The sequence below is a fragment of the Schistocerca americana genome, chromosome 2 (genome assembly GCF_021461395.2).
Source record: "Schistocerca americana isolate TAMUIC-IGC-003095 chromosome 2, iqSchAmer2.1, whole genome shotgun sequence".
Lineage (NCBI taxonomy): Eukaryota > Metazoa > Arthropoda > Insecta > Orthoptera > Acrididae > Schistocerca > Schistocerca americana.
Window position 1 is genome coordinate 371,010,861 of NC_060120.1, and position 22,222 is coordinate 371,033,082.

Consider the following 22,222-nt stretch of genomic DNA (forward strand, 5'->3'; position numbering starts at 1 on the left):
ACAAGGAGTATATCGTAACCGACATAGATAACGACATGCAAGTCCTGCATACTGCAGCGAGGGGCCGCCTATTGAAACTTCTGGAGAAAATAGAGCTTTGTGGGTACAAGAAACGCCGTCCCACTAAAATTATTAATGAAAAAACGAATTCATATTGCTCATTAACTGACTGAAACATCTCGTTTTCGGTGAAAGTGGTGAAAGTCTAGCTAAAAAGAGCAAGTTATTCAAATCAGCGTAAGTGTTCGAATTGGTCACGATTAACATCCATTCACAGGCGATGGCGCTGAGGTTTATATACGACAGCAAGTCTTCGATCTGTCCATCATTTGGGTCGATCTGCGTTGAGATACTTTCTGACATGATTATGGTTCTGGGGTGAGGCACCATCTTGTTGAAGGTAGAACTATTCGTCGCCGTACAACTCACGGATGGCCGATAAAATAGACATCTCAAACTTCTCTAGGTACACCTCTTCGGTAACTGTGCCGTCACAGAAGAACGGCCCAGTAAAACACCGATAAGGTAATTCACACCTCCATTCATTCCTGGTAAATACACGGCTTTGTTCACATTGATGCGCGGATTTGCGGTGCTCAATAGACACACATCGTGGCGGTTTGCTGTACCAATTAGTTTCAGTTGCGCCTCATCGGACCACACAGTCATCTCTGCAGACACTTTATTGTTGTGCACCTTACCATTAAACCATTTCCAGTTCTCCAGTTTACGAGCTGGGTCGTCCACGTTCACTGTGTGTAGCAATACAGGGATGTAGCACTTAAAAGTTTGCAGTCTTCAAAATGCTCTGAACACTTAAGCGACTCAACCTGGTTTCACGCACACTCTGTCTCACAAACTTCTGAGATGAAAGAGCGATTGTTGTAACACAGGACGAGGGAAGGCCCGTTTCTGTTACATGACGTCCAGATCGTTGTTCGCGTACATCTGTGGCAAAGCTTTCGACTTCAAATTTGTCTCGAATGAGGGCAATTGTTACTCGTGTCGATGGCTCTATTTGAAACCAGTTTCACCGTTGGCGTTGAACCTCATTAATGCTTTCGTACCACTTCAAAACCGTCTTCCTCTCATAAAATGTCGGTCTTGCACCAACCATATTTACTCACGTAACTGAAAACAAAACAAAACAACGATTATATGGCTATCAAGTACTTCGGTAACTCAAAGTCGCAGTAGGGAGCGTCTGCCAACTGATACTGTCATCATCTCAGTCCCAGTGTGATGCAGAACCCAACTAGCATCCTACAGTTTAATTGAAAAGCTCAGCTACAATATAGTTTCTGGAAGACAGTCAAAACGAGAGAATAAAAATGTCCACAACTCAAAGAAATGAAACAAACCAGTTTTCACGGTATCAGTACGAGCTAATCTTACTTTAACAAGCGTAATTGCATCATAGTAGTCCTGTGGGATGCAGAACATGCTGATTAATTTCGATTGTATATTACTTTCTCAACATCGACATTTGGGCCCATAGAGATTGGCGAAGCTGTGTTTCTGATGTGGAAATATGGCAAAAACTCCACGTTCCATGTGCAGGTGTGGAGTTACACCAACTGTTTCCTGACACTACATCCTACGAGGAGGAGCTGCAGTAGGTCGCTCTCTGACAGTGGAATTTGGTGAAAGAAGGGCGAAAAGAAATGGATGCTTGTTTTGTCTTAGGCGCCAACATTCAGTAGTTTCCAGGAAAACGTCAAAGTTTTGATGGAACTGCATCAGTTTTCACGCGTGGTGTTATACCAACTGAGTTGACAGCGTAGTGGCTAATAGAACAGGATCGTATTTTTGCGCTCCGCGTTCAAATCTAGTCTTTTTTTTTTCTTTTACTGTTGCGAAAGTATATAAAGTCAGTGATATCAGTATTTTTGTGACATAGGGAAATACAATGGGATTATTTACAAAGTAAATCAACATTACAAATATTATTAAAATTAAATTTTATCGTAACAAAACTTATGTAACTAACAGTAATCAAAAATGATTAACATGTGTATTCTAGTGCGTACGTCTTTTTATTTGATTTTTACTTTTATACTAAAAGAGAACCATTGTATTCCAGTTATCATAAAACGTTCAAAGCATAAAAAGTTGAAGCAACACCAACAACTTGCGAAGGCATGCATGCCACGGACATATTCTGTAATGTGGATATCATTAGGGAAAGCAACTTCATTAATGTTCTAAATACCACGCTGCCTGGCGTAATTTCGCGGGAAGCCAAGCATATCAAAGCATTTTCCCGAAAACTGGAGCCTGCAGTTGAGTACGGATCCAGGCGTATATTTTATTAATGGCATCGTTGCTCCCTGTGATTGCTGTTTGCTGCACTATGAGAATAGGACACTTTTCCAATGTTCGAATGTAATTCTTCTCCCGTCAGAAAAGGGAACGTCGTGGGGTTGACAGAATGGCATACACATTGTCGGAATCAATTTTAATGAGCACGTCGATAATCCGATAATCGATAATAATCTACAACCGTGCTGTCGTATGAGGAGGGATAGCTTTGCCGGTCACACGAGACATTAATGTACAGAAACGGCTCCACTTTTAGGGTTCCTAGCCTCAACCGATAAAAACAAGTTGAAATTTGTTTCACGTACTAAGGTCTTCGGGCGCTTGGCGATATAAATAATTTAAGTTTCTAAGCCAATGCAATCAGAAGATACTGCCTTATACGTCACATATTCTGATACTCGCAAACTCATTCACAAAAACCTATAGATGAACTATTTATGAATACGTCGGCCGTGGGGCTCTAGCGGTCAAGCGTGCGCCTTGTACCAGAATCTCGGTGGCACCACGGATTTTTCAGTCTTCGTTTGAACCGGGTCTTCCCCTCTCAACGATGCGAGGAATCGCCAGAAACAGCACGAGTTTCGGATTCTACGTTAAACTGTAGGTTTCCTTTCCCCTGTTGGATAACTGGGGTAGGTTAGGGACACGCAAGTCGCCAAACTGACGTCCAATGGAAAGACTTGCATCAGGCAATTGAGTCAGACCAAATTATTGTTATTATCTACATATATAAAATTAAGTTTGTACAGAACCCACAGAGCGTGATTACTACTCGCATTTGTTCGGCTTTTTACGTAGAGTCTTAAAACTTTGTTCAAGAGCTGACGATAGATTTCTTTGTTTCAGTTGGGCGACAGCTATTTCTGTAACTTTCTAAACTCAAAACTATAATATTCTCTTGCTAGAGATGAGATTAATACTGATTTATCCGTACTTATAACTAAATTAGGATTTAACTCAGGAGTTATAGTGAAAATTTGAAGTTAAAATAATGTTGCTGTTTGCAATAATTCGTCATATTTAAGCTTGTCATTGGTGCTGATTTATTTGATGTCACGATACTGCCAAATTCTGTGTTCTGCCCTCGAATGAATTGCGCCAAGTGTTTCAGGTTTGTAATTCAAAAATTTTGACAGGAATGAGCTGCTACAGCAGTTGTTCACTGTCTCAACGATCGTGCAGTAGTCACGTCTCCTTCATTTATTTCATTATAACCGATGTTTTTGGAACGTCTGCAACTGTGTCATTCATGATTTCAATAATGAAAACCTGCAACAGTTACTTATTGTTTCACGCTTAGCACAACCCTTTTCGAGACTTTATTCTCATTTTCAAGTGCATTTGTTTACATAAATATTTTTTGTGACGTTTGCAAGTGTGATTTTCTGCCTCAGTTTGTCTAAGAAAAATACCACCTCTAACATTAACGTATAAACATTCCAAGATTCATTTTTATCCGATACTCCGATTACAGCATAACCTCAAGAAGATGATTACAGTGCAAGAGAGGTAGAAAATCACATACGCAAACGTCACAAAATACATTTATGTAAACAATTGCCCTTGAAAATGACAATAAATTCTTGAAACGCTTAGTGCTAAGTATAAAAAAATAAGTAACTGATGCAGTTTTTCATTACTTAGAACACATGCCCGTTGTTTCCAGCTTCTGTAAAACGATCGAACACCCACGAATCGATCATTTTATGTTTATCTCGAATCAGTCCTCTGCTTGTCACATGATCCTCCCTCGCTATAGCTATTTTGTACTTTCTTGAACTTGATTCAATCTCTTCCTGCACGTCTAGCAGCGGTCCGCCCTGCAAAAAGTGGTTATTCAGGTTTTCGACTCGTGGTCACATTAATGTGACTGAGCAGCATATAGGTTTGTGATGACAAAACCTAATTTTAATAATATTTGAAATGCTGATTATTTTGTAAATATCAGTAATTGCATCGTATTTCTCGATGTTAGTGTTTATCGCCCCGTCGACAACGGGGTCATTAGAGACAGAGCACAACCTCGGATTGGGGAAGGACGGAGAAAGAAAGCGGCCGTCGCCTTTCGATGGAACCACCCCGCCGGCCGCGGTGGCCGAGCGGTTCTAGGCGCTTCAGTCCGGAGCCGCGCGACTGCTACGGTCGCAGATTCGAATCCTGCCTCGGGCATGGCTGTGTGTGATGTCCTTAGGTTAGTTAGGTTTAAGTAGTTCTAAGTTCTAGGGGACTGATGACCTCAGATGTTAAGTCCCATAGTGCTCAGAGCCATTTGAACCATTTGTTTGGAACCACGCCGACATTTGCCTTAAGCGACTTAGGGAAATCAGAGAAAACGTAAATCAGAATGGCCAGACGCGGGTTTAAACAGTCGTCCTCCCAAATGCGAGACCAGTATGCTAACCACAGCGCTACCCCCGCTCCGTGTATTTAAAACAAAAATATTGATGTCATTGATGTCGCATACTTACACAACAACAAAAGGAGAAGAATAACAACACAAGCTTGGATTTGAACACGAAACTCAAAAACTTGAACTTGTGCTGTTAGGCACTATGCTACCAAATCAGTTGGTATAACGCCACGTGCGAAAACTGTTGCAGTTGCATCAAAATTTGGACTGTCGTTTTCTCGGAAACTATTGAGTGTTGGTACCTGAGACAAACCAAGTGTCCATTTATTTTCGCCTCTCTTTCAACAAGCGAAGTTTCGCCTCTGTCAGAGAGCGAACTATTGTTGATCCTTGTAAGATGAGTATCAGGAAACTGCCGACGTAACTCCACAGCGATGCCTGGAACATGGAGTTCTTGCCGTAGTTCTGCACCAAAAACATATCTCAACCATTTCCTACGAGCCCCAAGTTTTGGTTTTGACAAACTAATACACTATTGAAATTAATCAATATGCCCTGTATCCCTCAGGACGACTACGATGTAATTAGGCATGTTCAAGTAAGATTAACCAGTACTGATTCTGTGGAAACAGAGTGTTTCATTTTGTGTGATTTTGAGACTTTTTTAATTATCCTGTTCTGACTGTCTTCCTGTAACTATATTAATGCTGAGCTTTCGGTGAAATTGTAGGATGCTAGTCGGGGATTGCATCGCACTGGGATTGGAATGATGACAGTATCGGGTGGCCGACACTCCCCAGTGCGACTTCGAGTTACAAAAGTGCTTAAAACAACTCTAAAAGATCTTCAGTTACACATATTTGGCGCGTGTTAGGTGTGCAGGGGTAATTTAAAAAGGGAAATAATTACGGGAGAAATGATTTACGTTTCAACTCGAAATGTTTAATTTATTTCATCAACCTCATTTCATCTAAATTCGTTGCATTACCAATGCAACTTTTTCAAGTTATTTCACGGTGATATAAAGACCGTATTTATGTGAGCCTCAACTTTTTAGCCAAGCAAGAGCCGATGAGCAGTTGACTCAGGAGACAAATTGATGTGTGCAGTAATTTTCTTGGAAGCGTTATTAAGCCTTCGTATAATCTCCAAGATGAAATGAAGTTACAGTTAGCTTTGTCCACTTAGTCAGATCCGGCAACAAGTGCCGTAAGATTTAAAACAGCAGTCTCTTTTAATTACACCTCGATAATTCACATGTGAATGTTGTGATAGCCTAGAGGGGTCGTTAATGTGGAACAGCAGAGAAGTAAACTACAAGCAAAATGAGCCAACTGCGAGATACTGCATAGTAATTCAGCCCATGCTCGCCTAGGGTAACCTCTTCTTGTTATTTTGGTTCTTCGCTGTCTTAAGTTGTCTGAAAATTGACAAGATCATTCATCGGGCGCTTTCTGCTGTTATTGACAAAGTATCACCATCAGTTATATTGTAATGTTTACGAATGGGCGATACTTTCCATCTCATTGGTTTTTATAAAGTGAATGGCTGTTTTGTTTAAGACTGACATATTCAACACATTACTGTCTGCATTTTTGTTCCTTGCATCGCATTACCATCGCAACTGCTTCTCTATTCATATTATCAGAATCTGGAATCGAGCTTGCACTGCAATGATTCACTTGTTAATTATTCTTGCAGTTTGTGAATCCTAGTTTTAGCCTTTGAGAAATATTTTCTTGCACAGTTTGCTTTTGCGATTTGAAACTATATGTTATTGACAGCATATGAAATTTGATTACCAAACGGGAACATCCACAAAAAGTGTTATGCTGTCTTTTCATTTGTGTTATTATTACACATGGTGTCAATGCAAGCTTTTATAAGGAAAACTGTTTTCAATTATATAATATTAAAATGAATGTTATTTACTCATAATGTTAATATTGTCTGGTGATACTAAAAATGCAAATTACTTCCAGCGAGTGAGTTTTTTAGTCTGTGGTGTGCTTAAGGCGGAAAAACAAAAATATTTACAACAGCTATAGAAGAGCAGAACCGTCGAAACCATTTTCCGTGCTCTTTACTTAATGATGTTTGAGTTGAAGCCAGACATCTGGATGTTATTCGTAACTACGTTTTAGGAGGAAATATAGTTACAGAAATGCGAATAAAACTCATTGACCTCTATTAGGTATTTCTGCTCCTAGACAATGCAGTTGTAGCCGGCGACACCGTGCTTCGAATGACGAGCTCCCCCCAGTTCCGGCCAGCTGAAGATTCATATGTGACCCTCGGTTTACTTCCTGGTTTCATTGAGAATTATTCTGGTAGTTGTATATTTTCTTGACATTTAGATTAAGTATTCTGAATTACTCTCACATAAGGATTGACATAAAGGTAGCAAATTCATGATTTTAAGTCGAGGAAGCTCGTTCCAGCAGACTTTACATCTTACGTTGCCATTACGTTGCGAATTATCTCTCTTAGCCATCTTTGGAACAATAGGGGAGCTCTGTCTGACGCAGTTTTACGCTAGCTTAGCGTAAAGTGATCGCCCTTCAAGTGGAAAACTGTGTTAGTTTCGGTTCTGATTTCGCCTGTTCCTGTTCTGTACTCGTAAAAGAGCCGGTAGCAGGCAGGCCAGTAAAGAAATGCTAAGACAACTTCTCCCCTGTAAGTTTTGTTGCTACCTTGATTCTGTACCCTGTACATTTAAATGCGAATAACGTCTTGAACTGCACACTTGTTAGTGCGAGATTTTCCTGCTTCTGCAATTATATTGACTTAATTGTGCCACCGAATGATTTCTTAAGTGGAATTTGTTACGTATCTGCTCCTGCTGCTACTTTTGCATACTTTTGTGTTAGTCCTGTAACACTACTTCAGTTTCACTATGGTGAACTGAACGTGGTCACATGCCGTTTCAAGCTGGAAGTGCGTATAAACCTGATAATTCCTGATTATTTTGGATACTTTGTTTCATTAAAAAAGACTTATTTCGTAAAGTTATTGTGATCAGTTGTAATTCATTTGTTTTAGAACGGTGCATATTAAATAGCCTTTTTTATTAGTTTGTTGAACACAGCAGATAAGCATAAGAGATAAATAAATCACCAGCTGTTAGTCTCCCACATAATCTAAAACAGCCTCACAATGTTGGCATAGTTTTTAGACTTCACACCTATAGGCAATATGTAGGTAGCACTTCGTCTCCTTCATATTATCCTGTGTTAAGAGACAGTAAAGCGGTGCAGTTAAACATAACGACTAGGCGAAGAGTCTCGCGAATTGTTCAACCGACTGTACGTCGTAGACACCTATTTGGGAGCTGGCAGTTGCAATTTTAACTAATATCTTTCTGTAGATATCATTTTATGCTCCAGCTCTAATTCAGTTACATTTTTAACTCGTCCTGTTTTGACACGTGTAGAGTTTTATATACTGAGCTGACAAAAGTAATTGGATAGCGATAAGCTCATATTCAGATAGTCTTAGTATCACGTACTCAAGGTATACATTGACGGAATTGTTGTTTGTACTCAGGTGACTCATGAGAAAATGTGTCCGACGTCATTAGGCCGCATGACGGGAATGAACCTACTTTGAACGCTGATTGGTAGTTGGAGCTAGATCCATAGGACACTCCGTTTCGGGAATCGTTACGGAATTCAATATTCCGAGGTTCGCAGCTTCAAGAGTGTCCCGAGAACACTAAATTTCAGGCATCATCTCTCACCATGGACACCGCAGTGGCCGATAGCCTTCCCTTAACGACCGGGAGCGGCTACGTTTGCGTAGAGTTGTCGGTGCTAACGACAAGCAACACAACGTGAAATAACCGCAGAAATCAATGTGAGACGTACAACGAACGTATCATTTAGGACACTGCGGTGAAATTTTGTGTTAATGGGCTATGGCAGCAGACGACCGACGCGAATACGTTTACGAACAGTACGAGATCGCATGCAGGCCCTCTTCTGCACTCTTGACCATTTCGTTTGGACTCTAGACGACTTGAAAACCGTGGCCTATTCAGATGAGTCCCGATATGAGATGGGAAGAACTGATGGTAGAGTTCGAGTGTGGTGCAGCTCGACGAAGCCATGAACGCAGTCGGCCGCTGTGGCCGAGCGGTTGTAGGCGCTTCAGTCCGGAACCGCGCTGCTGCTGCGGTCGCTGGTTCGAATCCTGCCTCGGGCATGGATATTTGTGATGTTCTTAGGTTAGTTAGGTTTAAGTAGTTCTAAGTCTAGGGGACTGACGACCTGAGGTGTGAAGTCCCATAGTGCTTAGAGCCATTTGAACCATGAACGCAAGTTGTAAACGCGCTACTGTGCAAGCTGGTAGTGACTCCGTAATGGTGCGGGCTTTTTTTTTTTACGTGGAATGCACTGTGTGCTGGTTATGTTCGGATACTTGGTGACAATTTGCAGCCATTTATGATCTTCCTGATCCCACACAATGTCGGAATTTTTATGGATGACAATGCGCCATGTCACTTGGCCACAGTTGTTCGTGATTGGTGTGAAGAACATTTCGAATGAGTGATGTGGCCACCCGAATCGCCCGACATGAATCCCATCGAACAATCGAGAGGTCAGTTCGTGTACAAATCCTGCCTCGATAATACCTTCGCGATTCTGGACAGCTAAGAGGCAGCGTGGCTCAGTATTTCTGCAGGGGCTTCCAACGACTAGTTCACTCCATGCCGTGTCGAGTTGCTGCACTACTCTGGACAAAAGGAGCTCCGGCACGGTGTTAGGAGGTCTCCCATGACTTTTATCATCTCATTGTACGACTTATAAGCTGGCTTTGTTGCACGCCTTCTTAAACCGTGCTTACAATCCGCAACGCCTAACGGCGAAGCCCTTCAACTGTTTGTGGTGCAGCTGTAAGCAAAGTGTGCTAACGGCGTCCCTGGACCACTGGCCATGAGTATTCATTGCAGTATTATAATGGTTTTATCTCTTACGACGATGCCAATCATATGCAAAAAATTTGTTTGCTGCATTTACTAGGTCTGAGGAGGCAGGTATGTTATTTGTCAGATGCTGCTCAGATGATTTGAATCAATACTACTACTTATACGTCGTAACCTATCTTACTGATAAATACGCACGTCCTTTCTTTTTTAGATTAATCTGACGATATTCGTAATGATCTAAACGTGTATTTGAATTAAGTAAAGAAATTTGCAATCAGAGTGTGTTAGTTTCAATAATCTTTTTTGGTGACTAGTCGCAGGGGAAAATTGAGGATATATTGATAGCGTTCACTGATGCATTAAAAACTATGGAAGAAACATAGTAAATACTTTTTAATGATTGTCGCACCCTTTGGGGGAGAGAATCCACGAGTTCCAGCCGATGCGCTCGAAGTCTACGTAGAGAGGATGCCTGGCGCACTCTGCAGGCCCGACGGTGGCGTTGGCCGGCCTGGCCGCGGGCAGCGTGCCGTCCTCCACAGAGCGCCGCCGCCGACGCCGCAGCCGCTGCTCCGCCGTGGTCTCCTCTTCTGCCCCACTGACGTCCTCTGTCTCTTCGTAGTCGTACACTCCGCCTGAGGACAAGTGTCCACGACGCACATTAACGCTCTTGTTGTCTGGAAAAATCATTCTATGAAAAAGTGCAGTGTGTACAATTAAAAACTCGCTGCTCTATGTGGCAATAGTCACTGTGAAAGTCGCTTTCATGGGGGTTAAGTCGTCCAAACATTTGCAACCGATTGCAAAGCAGGCGTGATGGAGTGATCTCTCGCGTTCGCAATTTAAATGCTGTAATACATCTGTGGACGATACGAATCCTTTTTACACTGCCTGACATGGTCGGATGTCACTGTAATTTCGTACCGTATGCAACATGAGTGGGTATGGAAATGAGCGGAACTGAATTTCCCTTTAACAGATAGACCGGCCAAAAGGGTGCATTGATGTTGTTCGTATTTAGCATTCTTATCAGGGCTGATAAGTTACATAAGGGGTGTGAGCAGCGTCAGATGTTGAGTGAATATTGCGAATGTTACAGAGATGCCGCGTACTCGTACGAGGCAGCTTTATCAGCACCTGACATAGTTTGAAAGGGGCCGCATTGCAGGTTTCCATTTGGCCTCCTGGTCGAATCGTCCGCTATTTAGATTTGTGGGGCATTTGGAAGTGACAGTGGCCCGATGTTGGGCTGCATGCGAACGTGGGGGTTATTGCACTCGTCATCAATGTTCCGGTCGACCCCCTGCCGTCCGAGAACAAACACTCGTTCCCTGCAACATTAGGTGTTATCCCACGCCATTGATCGGAGACAGTCAGCAGACAGACTACGGAATTACAATCCCACGGTTAGGCTGCCGTGAACACCACAAATCACAGCACAAACTCCTGCGCTTTGAGGGGTGCCATGGCCGGGAAGCGCTAACTGGCGTCGCATTGTGCTTAGCGACGAATAGCGATTCTGCATTACCCCGGGTGGCCATACTCGACGAATGTGGAGGCGAACTGGGAAGAGGTCTCATTCTTCCAGCATTCTGAGGCGCGCAGCGGTGTTAATCGTGACATGATGGTGCGGGGAGCCATCGGCTATGTCTCCAGGTCGCGGCTGGTAGTGACTCGGGAGCGCTGGTAGTGACTCGGGAGCTCTGACGCCAGAGCGGTACGTCACGGACATCCTTCGACCTCATGTGTTACCTCTCATGTGACTGTATCATGGTGCCAATTTTCGACATGGCATGTATCTCTATGAACTGTCTGCGTGACGTTGATGTACTCCTGTGGCAGCAAAATTCCCAGATCTGTTCCCAGTAGAACATGGACGGGACCAACTTGGACGTCAACTCTGTCCCAGGATATCAAGGAATAGACGCAACAGTTGTGGGCCAGCTTGCGTCAGGGAGGTATATAACGGCTTTCTGACACCCTTCCCAACCGAATCAGTGCATGCATTGTTGACAGAGGGGGTGCAATGCCATAGTGATAAGTGCAATCATACCACCAAGTTCTGTGTTAATTTTACTCGATTCTGTAATCACCGAAATAACATCATTTACGCTGTCATTCCGTGAAGCTACAATTCGTTTCTTTCTCCCTTTCTGGGTGCTTCAATTTTTCGTCAGGCTGTACATTACATAAAAATGCCGTTTCTCGTTGATCGTTTCTGTAGTTACCTTGTCATTCGATAGTATTCTAACTTGGCATTGTCACTGAAATGTATATCGTTACTCGTCGGTCCTGATCATTTCTCTTGCAATGTGGACGAACCACGAGGCTCTTCAAACTTTTAACTTCAAATCGTTATTTCTGTAAATGACGCTCATTAGTCAACGTATTGTACTCTTAGACTACATTTCATTAAGAGCCAAACGTGAAACGATTCCCTGTAGCGGAGCAACGACCGTGTACGACGGGCAGCCTGAATGCGGTTTTTAGGCTATTCTCTACGCTCATTTCGGCAAATGCTCGGCTGGTCCCCAATATTAGCCTATGAAAATTCAATACAAGAACAGTTATAATGTGATAACACAGAGAACAAAATTATATGACTTACAGAAAGAGGACGCAAACGAATTCCCTCCTTTAGATTACCTGGCACCACAACGTTAAAATAAAAGTGTCTTTAGTAAATAGCTTTCTCAATACATTTAATACGAAGCGTGAACTATCTTCTCTGTTGCGTCTGCGGAGACATCATACATGATGGATAATTATAATTGTAGAAGACTTGACTGTCAAAAAAAAAAGTTCAATGTGTGTGAATTCCTAAGGGACCAAACTGCTGAGGTCATGGGTCTCTAGACTTGTACACTACTTAAACTAACTTATGCTACGAACAACACACACACACACACACACACACACACACACACACACACACACACACACACACATGCCCAAGGGAGGACTCGAACCTCCGGTGAGAGGGGCCACGCAATCCGTGACATCGCGCCTCTAACCGCACGGCCACTCCGCGCGGGCCTGACTGTCGCTGTATAAATTAATTACCCTACAAAATCAGTAGTCGGAAATTAGAATGATACTACACTTATCTTCGCTTACTCCCAGAGTACAGCAGAAGCGAAACTAATGAATTTGCCAACACTATTTCCTTACTCTATCATTTTCGTGTCATAGTGTGCTACAGTCTACAGTGTAACACCGCAAGATGCTTTAGGGTGTGTGGCGGACGGTATATCCTGCGCCGCTATCATTTCATGTGTTCTGTTGTTTAATGATTCGCGGGAAGAACGACTGTCCGGAAGCATACCTATGAGCTCGAATTACTCTGATTTTGCCTTTACTCTGAGAGACTACCAATTTTTAAGTTTTAGAAAAGTGATATGTCAGTTGCGATACCAGACTATTTTATTTGTTTTTTAACCTGTGGTGTAGTTGTCCGCTGCAGTAGACAGCTGTTATTGTCACTTCTTTGGCGTTTTTAACCAACCCTGAGGCTGCAGATGCATGCAGGACACAGCACCTGTACGGAGTATATACTGAAGTGGACTACATGCAATTGCAGCAGCCTCAGAACTGATCAAAAGCGCCAAAGAAGCGACATTAACAGCCGTCCGTGTCAATGGACACCTGCTCCACACGGTTAAGTTAATTGAAGTTAGTGTCCTACTTTTAAAATACACTCGTGTGCAAAACGTACGGTCGAAAATAACTTTCGCATGATGTGTCACTGCCAAGTAACACAGCTCGATAAGATTTGGAATATGCAGAGAAAGAACTGCTGCAGTGTAGCACAAAAGGTAACAAAGAAACACAAGTTGAGACGAACAGAAATGAGACTTCCATTCAAAGACGATAATTACAATGAATCACCGTGATTTAAGATGATCCTCTGGTCCTTACAAAAGATGGGACATGATTCTAAATAGGGTGTGTGATCACCTCGGGCGCCAGTGCACGCTCTGCAGTGTGCTCCCATGCTGGGCACAAGGTTGGTAAGGAGTTCTTGTGGTAGGCCGTTCCATTCCTCCACCTGCGCGGTTGACAATAATATTGCAGGATCGTCGTTGGTGCTAATGGATGCAGGGCGTCTCCCCAACGCATTCCATCCATGCTCTATGGGTTTTAAAGCGGGGAACGAGTAGACCAGTCCTTTCGCCAAATATCCTCTAGTTCTAAGAGCTTCTCCGCCTGCTGTTGCGCATTGTCCTTCATAAAAATTAAGTCAGGAGCGAATGCGCCCCTGAAAAGACGGCCATGGGGAACTAGTATAATAATGTTGTACGCCCGTGCAACATTATGCCTCTCCCCACCATAACACCTGGACGACCCTGTCGTGTTCGACAGCGCTGGACGTGCCCTCATGTGGCGATAAGTTTGAACATGAAATGCACCCAGAACATCGTCGAACATGATCGTTTTGGTGGTCTAGGTATTATGGTATGAGAAGACATAATGTTGCATCGCCGTACTCACCTGCAAATCTTTGAACACGGTACACTCACCGGTCGATGTTGTTGTGACACTGTACCCCGTCTCCTTGAGCGTATTTAAATGGATCGATTCAGCCGTGACATTACTTTATGGATGACAATGCGCGACCGCTTCGAACAGTGCAGGTGAATGAGCTGTTAGAACGAGAGAGGGCTCGGCGAACGGACTGCTCTGCCGGTTTCCCCGTCTTAAACCCCTCCGAGCACTTGTGGGATCAGTTGGGGAGAAGTCCTGCAGCACGTCTTCATGCACCAGCGACCACCCAGCAGTTGTCATCGGCGCTGGTGGAGGAATGGAATGTCCTGCCATATGCTCCTTATGAACCGTGTAGCCAGCAGGAAAGCACATCGTGGAGCATGCATTGCCCTACTCGTTAATCATACACACTATTAAGAACCATGTCCCGCCGTTTGTAATGTCCAGGGGACTACCATGAATCGTGGTGGCTTCAGGGTAAATATTGTCTTTGAATTTCGTCTCATTGCATACTATTTCAATTAGTAATGTACTACAATATAGAAATATGTTAAATGCGGTTGACATGATTTACAGAAATGAGAAAACGTGCATGTAAATGAAGTTTCTAATTATCAAGTAGCAGAAATGTGCTACTTTCTACGATCGTCTATCAGATACCCTATTATAATGTTAGATATATTTTAATCTATAAACAGAAGCTGGTTTTCTTATAACCGTTGTTATTCGAAGGTAATATGGACAGACTATCGAAAATATCTCACGGTCCCACGCTACAGCTAGTTTTAGAAACAAAGACAAGTATATTGGTTCGAATGAAATATAAGGTCTGTTTCACGTTAAGGTTATTAAACTGTCTAACCGGTTACCCGAACAGTACAATTTGCTTCGGTAATTCACGGTGAAAACTCTTGTTGCGCGCCATCAATGGCAACGGTTAAAAGTAACTTCGAGACGGTCTTGAAAACAGTTTCGTATAATCGCATATATTCATCTATAAAAAAAGAGCACTACATTTTTGGTCCCTGTACTGTGTGGCGTCTGTGGGCTATTTTTGCACGCTGCCGGAAGGGAACGCTCATTTGATATGCGAGGTGGCCACTTAGAAAGCACGGCTTGCAACCTGACTAGGCTTGTTGTATCTGGGCCGTCCATCGCGAACAGTAGCCACCACCGGAAGATGGCCGATACAAGCAAGTCATGCTCCAGCGCGTTAACGGCGCGACTACTGAAAACGCGCCAAACTGTTACGACCACACTTTATGAGGCGGTTTTCTGGCCTATCTCACCGTGTCCGCAGGCAGCGACGCTTGCACGAAATATCTCCCGAATTCGTCTTAGGAAGAGCACCACATAGCTAATCAGCTACAATGCTCGTTAATCACATTTCGTGTATCCATTAAGAATTCTGAAGTATAATGACACTTATCTCCATGACTCTGCATTAAAAAATTATATAACTGTGAGGTAGCTTGAAAGGGACGTGTGAACTAGCTTTGGGACACGTACATGTTAGCAAAGAGGTAAGGCGAGAGTGAAGACAAGATGGCGTTTCCACAGGGAGGGAAATAACAGAAGGTGTCACCCAGTAAAATTACATTCTGGAAAGATGTTTGAAGTAAACGCACTATTTGAAATCTTTGCTGACGGGAGAGTCCCCTAACAGAACGCACAGAAAAGAGTCGCAGTCTTTATAGTTTGTAAATAGATGTATTATTTTATTATAAGATTATTTGCTCAAACTATAACGGTTATCGTGAATATCCAGAGTCATTACTATCTATACAGAAATAGTAGCATCTATACAGTATTCCGTATGATCCAAATGGTGCTGAAGAGGTGGAAGGCCCCAAAATATGTGACGTAGAACAAGAATTTTCCTACATACCGCGTGTAATATTACATCAAAATCAGCAAGAAACCAAGAAACTAGCACTAACAATTTTTTTTAGCAAAAATCACCATTTGCTTTGCGTTTCGACTTAGCTTCAGAGCCCGGTCGTGCAATGGTGAATTTTATATACCTCGTCTTCAAAGGGTCAATATTACACTAGCATTCAGGTGCGAAAGGTAACGTCAGTACTTTATCATCTTTTAGAAATGCCTTCCAAAATGAATATCGCAATCCTGGGGCTGTCAGTTTTTTTTTTTTTTTTTTTTTTTTTGGAGATACGTTTGAGTAAAGATAAGAACTCTTGCATATTTACGTGTTATAAATATCTTGAATAGATCAGAGGGAGTTAAAAAATGGTTCAAATGGCTCTGAGCACTATGGGACTTAACATCTTAGGTCATCAGTCCCCTAGAACTTAGAACTGCTTAAACCTAACTAACCTACGGACATCACACACAGCCATGTCCGAGGCAGGATTCGAACCTGCGACCGTAGCAGTTCCGCGGTTCCGGACTGCAGCGCCTAGAACCGCACGGCCACCGTGGCCGGCAGAGGGAGTTAAATGACAATGTAAAATCATTAGTGAGACATTAACAGAGCAAATAACGGTTCATTGAGAAGAAATGTTTAGTTTCGTTCCTGGCAAAACAGAAGATCCATACAGTAGCTCTCTTCGAGGATTGCTTCGAAGATTGACTCTTAAGTACCCGACATTGCGCAGGTAAGGACCATTTTCAGGACATGTGAAAAGATCTTTAGTAATAATTTTGTTGTTTAGGAATAATTTTGTTGTTATGTCTGCGGCAACGGAAACAAGTCTTTCTCTTGACAAAATGCGTTTCGATGTATTTCAAAGCGTATCACTGTAAGTGGTGGCTGTAACAACTGTCGATTTATTTCAAAGCGTATCACTGTAAGTGGTGGCTGTAACAACTGCGACATTCATTGCATTTTGATAAAAGGAAAACAATAACAGTTCGTATGTTTAATTTGTGGCTTCGTAGTACTCGCGTTGGTCGTATCTGTAAATCTCTTATGTATTCTCCCAGATAATAGCGAAAATTTTCACCACGCAGAGCACTGCGCTACCCAACCATAAGTACACGGTATAGTTATTTGTTGGAAATAGTTCCTAATTAATCGTAAGAATTCTAATTTCTGCTTGCGAGTGCTTTATAGACTCATTTTGGAGCGTAGAAATCGATGGACGGGGATTGCGGGAGAAAGAAGCGAAGAGGCTGCCAACTGTAGGTTGTTCACTAGGGTAGTTAAGCGAATGAGTAAATGATTCAGAAGATTATGAAAAGCTAAGAAATTAGCGATATCAGTTAATATCTGAAACAAATTGTGCCAATGTTTTTGGGACTCACGAATTAGCCTTTCGTTTTCTTGCACTATTGTTTACCGATGCTTTATTCCTTTCTCTAATGGCATCTATTGGAACATAATTGCCATATGTTCTTTGGGATTCTCATGTCTTTGTAAAATACTAATTGAGTATTTACAGTCACAGCACCCTCCTTGTACTATCTGAGTGTGTGAATTGCCAAATAGTCTGCATGGCAAACAGAAAACGTCATTTTGAGAAATTTGAATAAACGAACCAGCGACGATGTTGAGTTTCATCATCATTATTTAATTTTCTTGAGAAATGAAAATTAAGAAAGTGCCTAGGATCAACGTCTTTGGAATAATTCTCATCACTGTTATTCAAATGTTGTATAGGGCCGCTTTCAACAATATCATGACACTGAGAATCCATTACGGGAAACGTCCACATTCTCGAAACCGAACTAGCAAATGCTTCTTTAACTTAATCACTGACATCCCTGCTAACTGGCAGAGAACTCAGCTGTTCTTCATGAGTTCCACTGTTCAACAGAGTGTTTCAGATGCTGATCAGCTAGAGTCTGACTCTACATCTATTTCCGACATTGTGGTTCGTTCCGCTGTGCGCCTGGGATATTTGCCCAATTCAACGGACCATCGGAGTTGACTATTTCTTTTTTGGAAGCCGAAGCAATCGATTCAGGTGATTCCGTACTATAAAATGCAGTTTTATGAGAAACTTCATCATACCTGATTCGATACAGCTCTTCCAGCTTTTCTTTTTCTTTTTGCAGTACCAGAGTTCCATTTTCTCCCGATATCTATATATTTCTTGGAGCCTGGGCCTGACAAGTCAAAGATACGAAAGTTCGTTATTATATCTGTAGCTTGTAAATAATAATAACATATTTACTTCTTTTCACAAGTACCAGTAGTCCCTCGACGCAATTGTGACGTATGATGGTGGGGTGAAGAGGAAGTAGACGATGATTGCTGCATTTTGATGGAAACTGTGGGGAAGTTGGGATATATTTCGAGTAATCCTCATTTCTACCAACTCGTGCGACGCCCACCTATCAGCAGCTGTGGTAGAAATGACACACGGAGGTAACTACGTTCCGTAAAACTGTGTTAAAGGGAGGTTCATATTTAAATGTGATAGTAATTTGTAGTAATGACTAATGACTTCTACTCCAATGATCCACGTATTGCTTCAACGCTGATTGCTTTATTTTCTGGGCACGCATTCATCGAGAAGCTACGTACAAACCACAACTGTTTTTGTGCAGCTTCTGGCAGCAGTGGAAAACGTGGCGTCAAAGTCACGAAGACTACCGAGTTTTTACATCGACTGACTGCACACATTATAAAACCTACTACACATTACAAATGTCCACAATGAATTAATAAGATAAGAAATGGTCTCAGTAACGAAATCGGATTAAAATTACGATAAAGATACATGTGCTGGGCGCCACTCTTAACAGCGCCCTACGCTCACAATTTATGGCTCAAAACACGAAATTCCGCGAGTTCTTTCATTTTACTGGTAGCATAGCGACAGCAAAATCTCATACGATAATGTTTTCGACAGGGGCGCCCGCAGGGGAGGGGGATTGAGGGGCAGTTGAGCTTGATAACAATTCTTTTAGTTTACGAAGATGAGAAATAATCTGTAACCGCAGGGTACGGATTTTTATGACCTAAAACACCAGGAAAATAATACTAAAATGGCCCGAGTATATCGATAAATGGCGTTAAAACGATATGAAACATAAGTGCGTTATAAAATTAACTAGAGTAACTGAAAATGTAATAGGATGATGGAACTGAAATTACAGAAAGGATAACTGAAAATCGCTTTGCTTTTCTGTAAGAAAACTCGTTCTTTGAAGATGTACGGAAATTGTTGGATAACCGTCTTAGAGCTGTTACAGTGCACGATAGGATTCAGAGATTCTCGATAGTGAAGGAACACCTTTTGTTGGCCATATGCTGTAGTTAGAATATCTTTCGACACTTGTTGAAACGACTGGAGCGTGCACTTTAATATTTTTCTTTAGTTTCAAAAATGAATCCAGAGGACTGATGTACGAGTTTTCGCAAATGGACATTACATTCGGTACAATATTGATACAAAATAAATTTATTTCACTACCCATATCATCCCATGCCTGGTACAAATTGAGACGTCAGTGAAAATAAGCAGATGAACCATCAATTTATTTACAACATTTACTAACAAATTCTTGCGTTTTTCCTAGAGGCATATGCATTGTTCGTTCTTGCAAACATTAACGGACGTTAATCACAATCATGTAAAAAACGAAGTAAAATCTTTGAGAAACTAGATAAGGTACGATACCTATACGACAAAAAATGCAAAATTAAATTAAGATTTCTTCAAGCAGATTATTCGGGATTTTAGTGTTTGTGAAGAATGCAAAAAGGAAAGGAAGTTTACGTGTCAACAAACTCTGATTAATAATAATAAGCTTTAATAAAATTAAATGAAGCAGCTGATCGACTGAATGACGAAACTACTATGTGTGTACGTGGTCCCGTTAAGAAGGATATCCATGATGAAAGTTCCGTCTCGGAAATATTGCATTTGTAGGGAACGTAAACGTCAGTATAACAAAAACAGTTGCACGACAAAACACACTTGACTGAAGCTTACATGTTCAAAATTCAAATAATGGTCAACAACTGTCAGGCGCTAATTTAAAGTAGCATGGTTTGTTATATTTCTTCTAATTTGCTGGAGAGCTGTTTATCCAATAAACTTGAAAACAGCTTTCGCGTATTTCAATACCGACATGTGCACTATCATTGTCGGCACAGAATATACAGGGTGTTACAAAAAGGTACGGCCAAACTTTCAGGAAACATTCCTCACACACAAGGAAAGAAAATATGTTATGTGGACATGTGTCCGGAAACGCTTACTTTCCGTGTTAGAGCTCATTTTATTGCTTCTCTTCAAATCACATTAATCATGGAATGGAAACACACAGCAACAGAACGTACCAGCGTGACTTCAAACACTTTGTTACAGGAAATGTTCAAAATGTCCTCCGTTAGCGAGGATACATGCATCCACCCTCCGTCGCGGCGATAAGCCATGCAGTGTTACCATCTACACCCAGTCAATACACATGCCAGTAGGCCAAATCTTTGGTGCGGGAGGTCCCCCAATGACGGAAATGCAAAAGCCACAGTACATTACGGCCTAAGGAAGTGGGTAACACAACCCTGGAGCAGCGTCCTCCGTACCTAACAGAAGAACCCCGTCAAACGTAGACAGGTGGTGCTGGAGGGAGGAGTAATTACGCAAGGGATCCGAGGCACGGCAGGGGGGTTTCTCCAGTCACTCGTGCTGCACAAAAGAAAGGACCCGACGGAATCCGAAGCGACAGCCGATGCTATCGTGGCTGGAAAACCGTCGACCGCATTCTGGTACTCAGTACAGTACCTAAATAGAAATAAGGAACTCGTCATGATCGAACACCACGTCCAGCACGATCAGAAGACAAGACAAGGCATCGACGCTGGCGTGTTTCACCGTTGGCAGGTAATGGATCTGATAATGATAACAAGAGAGAAAACAATGCGCTGCTTGTCCCGCACTTCAGCCGAAGGGTTAAAAAGAGCAACCAAAGGCTTGTGATCAGTGATTAAATGGAACTTAGAACCATACATAAAGCCGTTAAATTTCTTGAGGGCGAGCCCAATCGCTAAAGCCTTCTTTTAAATCTGAGAATACCGCTGCTGAGTGGGAGTTAAAGTGTTAGAAGCATAAGCAATGGGTCGTTCAGACCTGTGCGAATATTTGTGCGGCACCAACAAGCCAAGACCGTGCTAAGAGGCATCTGTAGCCAACGCAAGATGCTGACCCGGCTGAAAAATGGCCAGACACGGGCAAACGAAGTTTAGATTTAAGCAAAGCAAATGCTCAGTCACAAGGTGGGGATCAGAAAAAAGGCACATTCTTACGCAAAACTGCGTGTAGGGGCCGAGCAACAGTGGATGATCCGGTAAAAACTTAAGGTAGTACTTTACCTAGAAACACCAGCAATTCCGTAACGGAGGTCGGTGGCAGCAAAGCTGCAATTGCTTCAATATGGCGACGCAAGGGCTTGACCCCGTGCAAGAAATCTCAAAACCTAGGCACTCAATTCACAGTCGAAAAAATTGAGATTTGACAAGATTGCACCTGAGACCCGCAGACTGCAAAACAGAAAACAAGCGCGCCAGAGGCTGACCCAGGTGACCTCTATAAGGCGCCTGAGAACTGTTGGATGCGCGTTCTCTGACATCGCGCGCGTCATGAGTGAAGGTACATCAAAATTTACGCGTCATGGCTCAATAGTAGGTTTGCATTTAAACACCTCTGTAATCTCCCATAAATAATTCATATAAGTTTTGCGATTAAACACCTCTCAAAATGCAATGAAACTGAAACTTGTGTATGTAAATGCATCTCTTGACAAACAAACGAAGTCAAGAATAAGTTCATAAGTTGTGTCACCGAGGCTACGTGCCTGTACCATAGTAACATGTGAAATACAAGTGTAGTAAAATACCACAATACAAGTATAAACTGTCCTATCATCTTGATCCTTGACCGTTGATTTTAAAATGCGTGAATACTGAACAACTCATAAATACATGAAAGTAAGAATGCATGTGTCTGATGACAGCATTGATTAAATGGCTTCACAAACTGCAGTGACTCACATCAGTCAGACAATTTTTTCTGTATATTATTCAATATCTCTTTCCATAAATTCTGTGTGTGTACCAAAAAATAGATAATTCATCTTTTGGCAATAAGATTACCAATAATATAATAGACTATATACATTCAGCTCAGTTAAAATCATTTTCTAGTAGCGTGTGCAGTATAAACCAC

General features: G+C 42.1%; 1 protein-coding gene across 1 annotated transcript in view; it reads right to left on the reverse strand.

Annotated features, from left to right (window-relative positions):
* Positions 1 to 22,222, reverse strand: part of LOC124594028 (bone morphogenetic protein 8B-like) — a 149,762-nt gene that overhangs the window by 14,527 nt on the left and 113,013 nt on the right. The window contains exon 5 of the mRNA XM_047132380.1: positions 10,009 to 10,234. Coding sequence (XP_046988336.1) covers positions 10,009 to 10,234 — 226 coding nt within the window. The remainder of the gene's footprint in view (positions 1 to 10,008; positions 10,235 to 22,222) is intronic.